The sequence below is a fragment of the Anolis sagrei genome, chromosome 4, assembly GCF_037176765.1.
Source record: "Anolis sagrei isolate rAnoSag1 chromosome 4, rAnoSag1.mat, whole genome shotgun sequence".
NCBI lineage: Eukaryota > Metazoa > Chordata > Lepidosauria > Squamata > Dactyloidae > Anolis > Anolis sagrei.
The window spans coordinates 180,441,039-180,455,896 of NC_090024.1; the positions used below are offsets into that span (position 1 = coordinate 180,441,039).

At 38.0% G+C, this 14,858-nt stretch overlaps 1 protein-coding gene across 1 annotated transcript; it reads left to right on the top strand.

Annotated features, from left to right (window-relative positions):
- The first annotated feature begins 4,240 nt into the window (after positions 1-4,240).
- TMEM53 (transmembrane protein 53) lies at positions 4,241-13,510 on the top strand. Its single transcript, XM_060773370.2, has 3 exons — positions 4,241-4,342; positions 6,292-6,377; positions 9,906-13,510. Exons 1-3 carry the CDS (start codon positions 4,282-4,284, stop codon positions 10,560-10,562), a joined length of 804 nt encoding a protein of 267 aa, XP_060629353.2. The 5' UTR covers positions 4,241-4,281; the 3' UTR covers positions 10,563-13,510.
- The last annotated feature ends 1,348 nt before the right edge of the window (positions 13,511-14,858 follow it).

Below are 14,858 nucleotides of genomic sequence, written 5' to 3' on the forward strand. Positions count from 1 at the left end.
AGACAGGAACCTCATGGATGCCTTTTCTCAGACAAAAGACTAACCTTTGGAAGAAGGGGAGGTGAAATTTGCAGATAGGAGGGAAGCAAAAAGCCACTAACGAAGAAAGAGAGAAAAAAAGGGGCCTGGAATGCTTTCTAGAATTCCCTCTCATCATCCACTTTGTACAAGCATTGATGCCTCTTTGATTCAAAGAATCAGAATCCACATTTATTCTGGTCCGACTCCTAATGCTCTTGAATTTTCAGTTTTTTCTAACTTAGGTTTCATCTACACTAGAAATAATACAGCATGACGTCATTTTAACTGTCATGGTTTAATGCCATGGAAGCATGGGAGTCGTAGTTTTACAAGGTATTTAGCCAACTCTGCCCATGCATGCTGGTGCTTGACCAGACTACAACTCCCAGGATTCCATAGCATTCAATCATGGCAATTAGAGTGGTGTCAGACTGCATAAATTCTACAGTGTAAATGCACCCCTGGCTTTTTAGACTTGAAAGTCATACCCATATTCCTACTATCCTTAAAAAAAGAATTTTACAATAAGACCAAGATGACAAACAATTTTCAATGCTTCATTGTTTAATGAGTAATAAGAAATTCAAGATTGATCTAAACAGCATAAACCCATCAGTCAAAAACAGACATAAAAGGAAACTAATCCATGTCAAAAAGAGAGAAAATTAATACTCTGAACAAATGAACATGAATCATGGAAGCACATATTGCCATAATAAATCATTGAAGACTGAAGCTGGAATAAAAATAAACAACTTGACAGGATAGTAATAAACAATACAGAAGCACTGGTACTGGTGACCATGACTCAACATAAATGAAAGGTAGTTTGTCTACTTCTTGGCTCAAAAATTATTAACATCAGTAAGAAGTACTGAATTACACATGTATCTCCTACATCTGATTCACACAAATAACATTTGCAGAATCACTATAACTGAAGCAGCATTAAATCTCTAGAAGAGCCATCTACCTCATATTATTTATTTTGCCAGCTCCTTCAAAACTGTATAAAGAAGCAGTGGCAAGTAATACAAAGGAATCCATCAGGGAATTAACAATCTGTAGTCTGTAGAAGTTTTGTCCTTGGCAGAACATTTCAGTAGAAGAAAAAATGTTCTAAATAAATCAGCTTTCTGCAAATGGTTGTGATTGAAAGTGTAATTAGCCATAACAAATGTTAGCATTGATAAGGAAGCTGATGTATCTGCTTCTTGAAGGAAAGAAATAAAACATGAGTCACATTTATTTGATTTACAGAATATTTTTGGAGGTACATATGAGCCTGTAGCTGATATTTGTGTTTTCAGATAAATTGTTTTTCGTTTGGGTAATGGGAAAATTGATTGTTTCTTCCCTGCACCTCCCTCTTCAACGCTGTTCTCATCAAAAAAGTTGACCATCTGAAACAACACTTAGATTAATCTCAGATTAATATATTTGTATTTATACTAGGGCATCATATCATATTTCTTCTAGAATGCAATGTGTTCCCTCATTGAGCATAAATTAAATATATTTAACTGCCTGATTGCAGTTGACAACACAAAGAAGTCAATTAAAGTTTAGAAAAGTGCATGACCTTATGAAAATTCCATATTATTCAGCAGTAACATCTATTGGCATAATACGCCTCTGTATCATAGCAGAGACAAAATCATTCAAGGTGCAGGATGAGTAGAACTCTGCAGATTGTCAAGTTAACCTCTGGTGTCATCACACAGTCATCTAAAGAAGCATACACACATTCTGTTTTGATCTCAAAGGTTGAACTCAGAACACAGAAATGTATCATACAAATATATCTATTTTATAAAGCAGATAAAGATGCTCAGGTGACAAAATAAAGCTCCCATCCTTTTAACATCCTCCTCTGCCAATTATTATTATTACTTAAATTAGACAAGCCTCAAACAAAGGAAAATTTGGTGATTCAGGGAGCATACAACTCCAATCGGAACATACAACTCCTCTGTTACACCAGCTCCACTGGCTGCCGGTTTGCTACCGGGCACAACTCAAAATGCTGGCTTTAGCCTTTAAAGCTCTTAAAAAAACTTACCTGTCCAAACATATTTCTCCCTATGAACCATCTAGGATTGTCAGAGGAGGCCCTGCTCTCCGTCCCGTGTTCTTTACAGATGCGACTGGCAGAGACGAGAGACAGGGACGAGAGATAGGACCTCAGTGGTGGCCCCTCAGCTGTGGAACGCCTCCCCCGGGGATATTAGATCAGCCCCCTCCCTCTTGACTTTCCAGAAAAAAGTGAAAATGTGGCTTCGGAATCTAATGCAACAGTCAAACACAGAATTAGACAAAAGTGAACAATGAAACAGGTCAGATGACGATTTTTGGACAATGAGGCTAACAATGGTTTTATATGTTTTTAAAGGTTTTACCTTAGCGGCTTTTAAGAAAGATCTGAAAATTTGGCTTTTCCAGTGTGCCTTCGGAGAGTGACCATCTAACTCAAGGGTCCTCAAACTAAGGCCCGGGGGCTGGATACGGCCCTCCAAGGTAATTTACCTGGCCCTCGCTCAGGGTCAGCCTCTGAAATGACTTGAAAGCACACAACAACAACAACAATCCTATCTCATCAGCCAAAAGCAGGCCCAAACTTCCCACTGAAATACTAATAAGTTTATATTTATTAAACTAGTTCTTTATTTTAATTTTTGTATTGTTTTTAAGTGTTTTTTGCACTACAAATAAGATATGTGCAGTGTGCATAGGAATTAATTCATTTTTTTCCAATTATAATCCAGCCCTCCATCAGTTTGAGGGACTGTGACCTGGCCCTCCATTTAAAAAGTTTGAGGACCCCTGATCTAACCCATCTGTTAGTTTTTCATCTACAGATGCACTTTCCCCACCTTTAATGAAGACCAAACCCCACTGCTCCTCCTTCTCGGACTCCTCCCTTACAAATACACTTTTCTATTTCCTATCTCACCCAGGGTTTTAACATTTTAAACATCTTATCTTCTACATTTGGCCCGCCCTTTGTGTTTGATTTTATTATGTTACTAGCTGTCCCCTACCACACGTTGCTGTGATCTGGAAAATAAAGTAATGAGAAAGTGTTGGTTTCTAATATTTGAAATTTATTTATGCTTATGGGTAAACAGTATTTCTTGCTGTTTCTTTGTCAGTGTTGATGTGGAGTGTCTGGTTTGCCCACCCTGGAACATGCAAGATATCATTGTCCTTCTTTAAGGGTCCCTTTCAAATCTATGATGCTACCTCTCTCTGTATGAATTATATCTATCTATCTATCTATCTATCTATCTATCTATATCTATGACTGGATGGCTATTTGTCAGGAGGGCTTTGATTACGTGTTCTTTCCCTGATGAAGGGAGTTGGATTGGATGGCCTTAAGTATTTTCTGTTGGCCCCAGGGATTCAGTGAGGGAAGTTTGCCCCGATTCTGTCGTTCATGGGGTTCAGAACGCTCTTTGATTGTAGGTGAACTATGAAGTCCAGTGACCACAACTCCCAAATGTCAAGGTCTATTTTCCCCAAACTCCATCTGTGTTATATGTGGGCGTATTGAGTGCTTGTGCCAAGTTTGGTCCAGATCCATCATTGTTTGAGTCCACAGTGTTCTCTGGATGTGGGTGAACTACAACACCCAAACTCAAGGTCAATGTCCACCAAACCCTTCCAGTATTTTCTGTTGGTCGTGGGAGTTCTGTGTGCCAAGTTTGGCTCAATTCCATCATTGATGGAGTTCAGAATGCTCTTTGATTGTAGGTGAACTACAAATCCCAGCAACTACAACTCCCAAATGACAAAATCATAATTTTTTGAGTGATGGTCACTCCTTGTGTTGTGACACTTTTTTTTGCCAAATTTTGTGTGATTTCGTTCATTGGTTCTTTTGTTTTTAAGGTACTCATTATGCACAGAGCATTTTTATATATATAGACTGCAGCTGAATCCATGCCTTTCTTTTCCTCGCCTTGCAACATCTAGTTTGGCGTCCTTTCACCATTACTATAAAAGCAGATGAGAGAAAAAGGACTTGCCTTAGAGCACAGAAATCACTTCACGCCTCTCCTCCGGGTTCTGGCCAAGGAACGAGGAGAGAGAGAGAGAGAGACCAGGCCTGCTGGTTGCCAGGGCCGCCGCGTTGCCGGGCAGCACCGCGGTTGCTAAGGAAGTGACGTCCCTGGCGCGCGGGGCGGCCCGCTGGTTTGCTGGAAGGCCGGCCGAGGAGGCAGGCGCTTCCGGTAAGGTGGGGAAGCTAGGGTCAGGATGGGGACCAAGGCCGCGGAGCTCGGGTGTGTGGTGGAAGAGCCTTCGCAGCAAAATGCCGGTAAGGGAGGCGGAATAAATAAGAGGCGCCCAGAGGCCAAGGTCAGGTTTTTAGGCTTTGTTTTGGGACGGTAACCGTTGGCGTTGCCCCGAAGGGTCCTTCAAGCGCGAGGCCCTTCAGCGCGTGAGGTGCCAGTGAATGGCACAACAGCGCATGCGCACTCGAGGAAGGAAGGGCTGTTCTGTAAAACAGGTTGACACTTTTGCCGCCATGGCTCAGTGCTATGGGATCCTGGGAGTTGTAGTTTTCCGAGGCACTAGCACAGACACGGGGCAACTTGGGCTCTTCAGAAGTTTTAGACTTCAACTCTCACAAATCCTAACAGCCTCAGGCCCTTTCCTTTTTCCCCCTCAGCCGCTTAAGCGGCTGCACTAGCACTAACACCTTCACTAGCACTCTGGCAGAGAAGACTAAGAACTTGGTAAAACAACAACTCCCATGGTTTCATATCTTTAAGCCATGGCAGGGAAAGTGGTATCAAACTGCATAAATTCTAGTGTAGATGCACCCATCACTTGTCCATGAAGGGCTTCAATAATACCACTAACTGCTGGGAAAGAGATATTTCTAGCAGTCGTTTCCTAGATGGTAATCCATGTCATCAGATGCATAGAGTGACACCTATGTAAATAAGTATTATTAGTTCTTTAATTACTATTGTTGTTATTAATAGTTATTGCTACTACTAATAGCTGTTTATTGTTATAATTGTTTTACTTACTATATAGAGCAGGGGTCCTCAAACTTTTTAAACAGAGGGTCAGGTCACAGTCCCTCAAACTGTTGGATGGCCAGATTATAATTTGAAGGAAAAAAAAAAAGAATGAATTCCTGTGCACACTGCACATATCTAATTTATAGTGCAAAAAAAAAAAAACACTTAAAAACAATATAATAATTAAACCGAAGAACAATTTTAACAAATATAAACTTATTAGTATTTCAATGGATAGTGTGGGCCTGTTTTTGACTGATGAGATAGATAGGATTGTTGTTGTTGCTGTGTGCTTTCAAGTCATTTCAGACTTAGGTTGACCCTGAGGGCCATATCCAGCACTCGGGCCTTAGTTTGAGGACCCCTGGTATAGAGTATAATAAAGTTTTATCAAGCCTTTTTGTTTGGTTTGGTATTGTGATGTGGCCTAAGGGCTAATCAATAACATTAATTATTTTTAAGTATTACTACAACCAGTAATAATACTATCTCCCCTCTCCATATGGATTGAGATGAGCAACAACATATATACTAATGGATGTGTGTGAACTGTAAACGAAAGGCATAACAGTTTGGTGTGATGATAAGTATCAATCTTATGATTGTAATAAAGCTAGTTGAAAGGAGAAATGTGAAAAACAGTTGTCACTGTGAGAAACAGCTCACTGATTTAATGGGAATTAATGAATTATAGATCTAGTTATATTTGCACATGCACTTGATTATTAATGTAATCAGGTGATCTGAAAATATGAATAGTTATAGAAATCTTTCATTTTAGTTCATTATTATAATTTAATAATTTGGTTAAAGTTAAAAGATTTTAAATCTTTAAATTTTATTGCGGGCAGATTGGCAAGGATGGTGTTCTGTGTATATAGATAGTTCTCTGTTCTTTATGAAAGGTGTGAAAGGGGGAAGGTAAGAAAAAGAATATAACTTAGGAGGAAAGGGGAAATGGTTTTCTTGGAATGGATCAAAATGTTTTTATTTAATATAGCTGTTTTTATTTTTCAAAGTGCAACACAGAGATAATGAGAGGAGTAAAACCATTAAAGCCTTTTCATCTTTATTTATAAAGCACAAAGTATAGTCATGGAAATTTAAATATAAATTTAAAATTAGCATCATTGCTTTTTTTTCAAAATAGACATAGTTTTATTTGATTTTTAAATTATGAATTATTCATTTAACATTTTATTTTCTTTCACTAATTTTATCATTTCGGAAAAAGTCAACATGCCAGTGGTGATACTGCTTGGGTGGGCTGGCTGCAAGGACAGGCATCTGGAGAAATACAGCACCATCTATCTTCAGAAGGTGAGTAGTGTCTGTTCAGGATGTCTTTGCCAGCGAGTTTCTTCATTGTACCTGAGTGTAAGAACCGTGGCTGTCCCACCAAGAGTAACATTTGGTATTATTTCTGTTTTGCATCGCTGACATATCTTCATATTTCCTCGGAAGAATATCTTCAAAATTTTATGGAGACAGAAATTGGAAACAATTTTCTTAAATGAGGTTTGCTATGAAAAATCTAGGTTGAACATTTGCTACTTTGATCTTTCCTTGAATTAAGAATAGTAAGATCTCGGGTAGCAATGCTTATCCACCTTCTTTGCTTGCAGTTTGGAGATCTTCCTACACACAATTCACAACTTGAAACGTTGTTCCTTGGAAATGGGACATTTGAAACTTAAAAAAAATAAGCTTAAAGCTAATCAAACTAAGTGTGTGTTAATCATAGTATTTCAGTGCAGAGATTGGAGATTAAGTTTTCACTTCTGTATGCCTTGGAAGTGCATTTTGTCATATATTTCCTGTGAAGTGCATTGAATTTCGGTGACTTGAATGGACTGAGACTGTTTTGAAACGCAAAACCTTATTTCTATATTGTTAGTGCAAAATCTTTTAAACATTATCCTTCCACTGAATGCTTCTTTTCTTTTAGAATATCCTAATTAAAAAGTTTGATTTTGATACCAATCCTAGGACCAATATTTGGTGTTGTTCAGTTTCCTCCTTAAAATGTATTCTAAGAGTTGTAGGTTTGAAAGCTAATTTGTCTCCAGAGATTGTGAAAACTAAATGAAGCATTAAAGTTCTGTTTGGCCTTCTGTCTATTTCTCTTCAATAATGTTTTGTGTAGAGAGAAAATTCTGGACCTCTGGAACCCCATGGGATTATGTCTCACTTCCATTTATGACACATGGGTGTACAGCCACTTTGGCTTTAAGTGAAAAATGTTTATGCAGATTCCTTCATGCTGTCTTGTCCCACGCCCCTAATTTACACTTCTCTAAATGATTTAGCATGTATAATATTGATAGATGTAGTATTTATGTTTCTGCCAACCAAGCAGTTCAAAAACATGCAAATTTGAATAGATCAATAGGTACTGCTTTGGTGGGAAGGTAACGGCACTCCATGCTGGCCACATGACTTTGGAGGCATCTACGGACAACGCTGGCTCTTTGGCTTAGAAATGGAAATGAGCACCACCCTCCAGAGTCGGACACAACTAGACTTAATGTCAAGTGGAAACCTTTAACTTTTAGTATTTATGAGTTTTAAATCATCCTCTGAAGCAAAAGCATTTCACACCCTACTCTGTACTCCATTTAAAGGACAGTTCCTGGCATTTATTTAAGGCTACGGTTCCTGACCTTTCCACCCAACATGATCAATTCCAATAGATATTGAGAGTTGTCAGTGATTTTCAAACCCCATTCTAGAAGTTGAGGCTTTGTAGATTCTCCAAGATAAAAGTCTTTGGGATTCCTCTGAAACACTTATGCCTAAAACCCAGCACTAGAAGTCATTGCTATATTTTATCCAATAGACCAGGGATCCCAGATGCTATCAAAGTGCATTTTGATAGATGTGAGCTGGAGTAAGGAAAAGGATGTTGTGCGTTTCTACAAAGCCACATGAAAAAATTAGTCAAAGATTTCATTCATGTGAATTAAAAATAAGGTTCAGCATTGTGTCTATTCTCAATATTTAAAGTACGGTAGGATGCTTTTTCTGATTTTAAAACTACAAGAGGAATTACATAAGCATGTGTCATCCTACAATCTGACAGTACTATGAAATTACTATTGATTCAACTTCTTACTTTTAGACAGTTTATCGTACCTTTAAATCTCTATAAATAGCATAGGAATCTGATACTTGAAGACTACTGATTCTTTTTATTCCTCTCTGATGTCTTAATTGAACATTTGAGGCTTTGTGATTTTTCTTATTGTCTGAAGTTCACATATATTCATATCTAACACGGTTTTCCAAGTTATAGCTTCATCCTTGAGAAATGCCTTCCTTAGGGTAGTACTGCTGAAATCCTGAGTCATATTTGGACATAGTTAAAATGTATAGTTCTTTGAGAAGATGTTGTAACTTGCCTCGAGCCATGAGGAGAGGTGTGTAAGAAATAAAATTATTATTTGTTGGGGCCTGAATTCTCATTTAATTAAGTTCTTTATTATTGTTGTTTTTCTTCTGTCCTTTTTACAAAAATCCATAGGGCAATTCACAATAAATCTGAAATGAAATAAATTAGTAAAACCCTGAAAGTGGTTAATAACACATTAAAACACCAACAATAGTACAGAATAAAACACTACTGGACTATACGTTTCCGTTTTGGACCACTGTTTATGGTTTTAAATGAGATGGTATAATTATTAGGTTAGCTGTATTGTTTGGTATTCATTATTCTTTTTAGGAATTTGGTTTTCATCTTGCATGTTTTTCTAATTTCTTCGTAAAGAAGAGGGAATATATAAAACAAAAAAAAGGTAAAATCTAAATACTTCGGAGTAGTCTTAGAGGATGTGTTTGATGTCAGTTCTTCTAACAAGTTCTTCCTCTTTCATTGATCAGTGTAGCAGTCTTTGTAGATCTGGTCAAAGTGAACATGAAAAAATTACTAATAATAAAGGATGCACCTATTTCATCATTTTCTCTTTGTAATAGAGAGATGCTCAAATCACACCAGAAATTATAGCAGAGGGAGGTGGCTTTAATTATCTCAGAAGTATCCATGTGGCTGCTTTCTAATACAATAACCTTTATCCAGTATATCACATCAGAGCTGGCTCCCTAAAGTTCTATTGTGTTTCATTTTGTTCTGACATTTCTGAGATTGCCAGGTGGCAAAAATTTTCCCAATAACATAGAATTGTGAAGATTTTAAAAATATGATGGTTTCATGTTGCCTGGCTTAAATGAGCCCCAGGCTTGTTTTTAAAAATGTGTTTTATCTATAAACATGCTGGTATATTTCCCCTGTAGTTTGGCCACACAAAATGTACAAAACTTGTCTAGGCCCATTGACTCTTCTGTATTACCTTGATCACAATATGCTCACTGAAGCTCTAAGGATGGAAATGTTACAGAGGTGGCAAGGAAAGACATCATCTATTTTCTCCTACACTGTCAATTTAGTGTGCCACTGTTCTTGAAAGGGTCATGGAGGTTGCATTGGAACCCATAATTAAACTAGAATGATGAGTCAGATTGAAACATATAAGGTTGACCTGATTTGGTTTATAGAGCTTCCCATCCTTGTACACAACAGACTTATACTCTGTATGTTCATTGTCTAGTACCTATAGGTAGGACTTTTAAAATGGATTTGTAGGTTTCTGGCCACCGACAAGCTTTGAAAAGTCTAACCGTTTTCCTTTTTCTAAAGATTTAGAGTGCAGCACATCATACAAAACTATTTAGTAATATTGCTTTTGAAGTATATGGAGGGTGAAATGTAACTTCAGGAAATGTTAGTCCTGTTGGCAGATCTGTTATGTGTTCAATATTATCTCACTAAAATTTCTGTGTTCCTCACAGGGATGCATTGTGATCCGCTATACTGCTCCCTGGAGGTTGGTGTTTTTTTCAGAATCCATGGGTATTAAATCCATGCAGAACTTGGCTAAGAAGCTGTTGGAGCTCCTCTTTGACTACAAGGTGGAGATGAAGCCCCTGTTTTTCCATGTCTTCAGCAATGGAGGTGTCATGTTCTATCGTTACATTGTGGAGCTGCTCCATTCACAGCAGGAGTTCCAGCACCTGAGGGTGGTGGGTGCTGTGTTTGACAGTGCTCCGGGCCGGAAGAATTTGAGGGGTGCGCTTCGTGCCATGTCAGTGATCTTGGCATCCTATAATGTGTGTGTTAAGTACTCCTTGATGTTGACGTTTGTGATTCTGGCAGTGACGTTACGGATTGTGCTCTATCCTTTTTCCCGCTTTGTACACGAGACCCACTATGATGCCCTCTTGAAGCAATCCTCTCAATGGCCTGAGCTCTACCTCTACTCCAAGGCTGATCCTGTAATTCTAGCAAGTGATGTGGAGAACATGGTAGAGGCCCGTAGGCAACATCATGTCCTTGTTAAGGCTGTGGACTTCACAGACTCAAATCATGTCAGCCATCTGCGGGCATATCCCACCTCATATATGACTCAGTGTACATCCTTCTTGTACAGTTGCATTGAAAATACTTAGGCTCACCAAAGAATATGCTAGAGAAGAGTGCAGAAGTGTCTCTTCTCTCTCAATAATGTATTTATGTTCTCAAACATATGTGACTAGTACTGCTGCTCATGGTGGAAGTTGGAGTATTTCCTAGAACTGGATTATCTGGAATTATTACCTTGCTTCATATTTGGGAATGGAACAACACGGTGAATGTGAGGAAACACAATCTGATGCATTTTACTGTTTCCCTTTGGTTGGGCTTATAGGAAGGAGTAGGCAAACTGTAGTCTGCTGGCATCCAGAAGAATTTTTGTGAACCTCTGGAGCTCCAAGAAGTCAAAAAAATATTTTTGCATTCCAAAATGTCCCTAAATGCACTCTGTGGTGTGCAGAGAGTGTTTCCATCATTTTTGGAATCTCCTTGTACCTCCCAGGACTCAACAAATTCAGCTTTTTTTTGCCCTGAAATACCCCAAAGTGTCTATTGAGTGTATGGGGTGTATTTCTTCTTTTGTTTGCAAGCTGCCTGGTCTAGTTTAGGCTCAGAAGAGACCTTAATTTGAAAATAAAAATTATGAAAATGCTCTTAGATTCCCTGTAGGTGTTTAAAGGCAAAAAGAGTTTTTTAGGGAGTGGGCATTGCCCTCTAAGGTCTCCTGGGAGCAAATGCATCCCCATAGTCTTCCATAGTTTCACAACTGATGTTGGCTTTGGAAAATGCCCATAATGAGCTATGAGTACTCAAGAAAAACTGAACTTTATGATCTATATAAGTGCATATATATTTTCATTTGTTCGTTTAATCTGCATACAGTGTTATGTTGCTGTAGGCTGTAAATGACAGGAATAACAATACTAAGCACTGAAATTGCCCTTTCAAATGCAAGCTCATTCAATATATTGTCTAATTTCTGTGATTTTAACAAGCACAGGGTCTTACTTACATTTACTTGAGCCTCATAATCTGTTCCCTTTTTGTTCTGATTGTGTGGATTTACATTGTTATGTACAGTTCTGCCTATATTTCCATGAAAGGCAGATCATGTGTCCTGCTTTGTACATATCTGTGTTTTCTGTCCTTTTGGATATTCCATCATTGTGTTTTACAGCACTCTCTACTGTATGGCATTCAAGGCAAAGCAATTCCTTTCCTATGATATTGTTCACCACTGTCTTGGCTGCTCTCCTCCTCTGACATCTTCATAGAATTGTAACATGCTACCTTGTAGCAATGATGTTCTAGCCATGATAGATCACACATTATAAAGATGTGGGGTCTCCTCAGTCCTTCATTAAATGCACAAAATCACATACTTGTTCTCCATATTAATCTGGAATGACTCCTAGATCTTTGCATATACACATCATAATCTCTGACACTAAATTTGGATTGCATTGATCTGTTAATACCAAACATATTTGATTAATTTATTTGCACGGCTTGGACTACTAGTTGGATTAATATGCATTAAAAGGTTGGATTGGTCCATCTTGGTATACCTTGATGTATTTCCTCTTTAACAACTTTTATCAGTTTGCCTGTTATAGCATTAGACATCTTTATCTTCAAGCATGTGCATTTGTACACTTGGTCTCGACATCTGGGGTATTTTATTTCTAACTCATTTGTGTAGCAGAAATAATGCACTGGAACAATGGGATAGGCTGCAGTCTGAAAGCTGTTGAAACCATTTGCCATTCTGGCTGGCTGGGAGTTGAAGTCTAATGGATTTGAAGTGCTTATAGAGAAGATGTTCTAGGACAGTAACAGAAATGATCCAGAAAGTGTAGGTAACTTGGATCTGAATCATTAATTGATTGATGTTCGTAAGGATCCAGAAGATTTCAGGAGTTTGATGCCTCTAAACAAAATGCAACCTCAATTATGCTAGGTATTGATGTGATAGTGGGATCTTCCATTGTTCCTTCTTTCCAGTACATTTTGAAGGACATGATTTCTCTTTAAACAGAAGTTACTTGCTACCACCTGGGTGAGCACAGTCCATTTTACAGCTGGTTTCCCACAACATTGCAACAGAACTAAAGAGGACTACCTGTGTGCATGTCTATAGAAGAGAAGTTTAAAGTACAGCTCATGATTGGAAAAGAAGGCTGGGTGATAGCTGCATCTGTATGGAATAGTAGCAAAATTGACATTATCACTTTGTGTTTGTTTCAGCCAGCAAGATGTTGGTTTCATAATCTTACAGTTGAATCCATGTTTATGGCTGGAAAAACAGTCACACTAGGTTTTATGAGACTTGTTCTGAAGCTAGTATTCATGGAATTGTAGCTTCAGTGACGAAGATGATTTGGTAATTTTGGGACACCCAGAATGTCATTGTCCAACCTATCAGAGTTTCCCGGAGGAGAACATGGAGTAACTATGTAAATCTGTGTTAAATTCTTCAAGAGGGCAGGGTTGAGCTACAAATTAAATTACTGAGCAGTTTGAACTGTTGCACAACTCTTTTTACGTGATCATTTTGTGTATTACATAAAATGTTCTACTGTTCCCTTGTTCTACTTCTGTTTATCTGCCAAATGATGGATTTCCTGTTCTGTGTGTATCTTTAATTCAAAGCTATATGTGCTTTCCACAGCTTTAATGTTTAACTGATACCCCCCTCAAATTACTACTACTACTGCTAGAAACATCAAGCATTTCAGTAGTTCTGATGGCTTTTTCCAGATTAAAATTCTTATCCTCTTTATTGGCTCAGAAGCTCTTGTGGAGCAAAAGCACAACTGGCTGCTCTCTAGAGGTCCTGAGTCCAAACTGTAAGAGATCCAGAATTATAACTGTTCCATTAAGTTGCTATTTTTTAAATGAAAGTGGGCAGTTGTGGCTCTCCAGATATTGTATGACTGTTCCCCTCTTACTATAAGTATAATATTTCCAGAAATGTTGAAAACATGAGGAAAAGTTTTTCCCTCCATTTCCGCCCAATAAAAGACATCCTGGTGAAATCAGAGATACGTGTGGTACTTCTTTTTGTATGAAAATTACATTTTCTGCTTTAGCAATATGAAGGGCTTCATGACTACATGTCACAGTGTACCATTAAATATATTTTATTAAATTCAAAACTATAAGATCCTTTAATTAATAGGAGTAAAATTGTGATTATGCTCTCAACCAAAGAGAGATCTGCAAACAGCCATAGCATATACCATCTCAGCACTTGTAGGAAGCAGAATAAAAATGAAAAGAAGATTGTGATAATATTGCCTTATGCAAGAGTTGAGCAAAGTTTAACTTATTCAGCATTGAAAATATTTGACTCTTCTGTTAAATATATGTATTGATAGAATTTTGTGTTATCGGAAACCATGAAGTTTCCCTGTATGGTTTTCCAATGAAGAGGGAAACACCTGATAAATGTAGAATGCATTTTGAATTTTGAGTGTTTACACCATGTACAGGAATTACCACATTTATTCGAATCTAATGCTCACCTGTTTTGGCTACATTGCGTATCCAAATTCAATGGTGCATTATAATCACTCACGTAAACTCACTGCACCCCTCCATCAGGCCAAGGTTGGAGAGTTCCCCAGCCTCAACCTGATGGCAGGCAAGGGGTGTGAGGCAGGCAATGGGTGGCTGTGCATTACATTTGATAACAAATCTTTTTTTTTCTTTTGCAGTGCACACCTCCAAAATTGAGGTGTGCATTACACTCAATGGCCCATTGAGTAAATATGGTATCATCCTCTTATTTTGCAAAGGGCCTTATATACAAATTTTTATGCTATGTAGTTCCCAGTGAATAAAACTGTTCACTTTCACTTACTACAAATACATTATGAGAGACCATTTTTCTGTGTTTTTCAAAGTTCTCTAATTTTGCCCCTGGGGGAAAAAAATCTGCTTTGGACAGCTCCTACATGCAGCCCTGTAACCAGTCAATGGTTGAAGGAGGAGCAGTTCCCTGGGGCCTGAGGCAAATTATTTCTGCAAGAAGGTACTAAATGATTCCTAGTTCCTTTTAAATTAGCTGGAGATGGTACAACTAGGTGTTATGCTAGCATGATCCACTAAAAGTTTTTTTTTGCAAAAATAATATGTATTGGAGAAAAGGTCTTCACTGATTGCCTACCACTTTGCTGCATGTCTACTGATAGTAATTATTTAAATTTCCATTCACTTAAGTGCAGTCTTTATTTCTTTTGCCCGATAACTACCTTGTGAGTAAGTCATGATTTTCCCCTTTGTTTGAGTAGAAAACCAATTTCGTTTCAAGAATTAGCATACTACCACATGGTGCATTTATAGCATTGGTGTGACTTCAGTCCTTACTTTGAAGATTACAGTGCATT

Excerpts from the sequence above, each read along its gene's own strand:
- TMEM53 (XM_060773370.2), top strand. The coding sequence starts at position 4,282 with ATGGGGACCAAGGCCGCGGAGCTCGGGTGTGTGGTGGAAGAGCCTTCG. Across the intron at positions 4,343-6,291 it reads GCCTTCGCAGCAAAATGCCG|TCAACATGCCAGTGGTGATA; the intron begins GTAAGGGAGGCG and ends TTTCGGAAAAAG. Across the intron at positions 6,378-9,905 it reads GCACCATCTATCTTCAGAAG|GGATGCATTGTGATCCGCTA; the intron begins GTGAGTAGTGTC and ends TGTTCCTCACAG.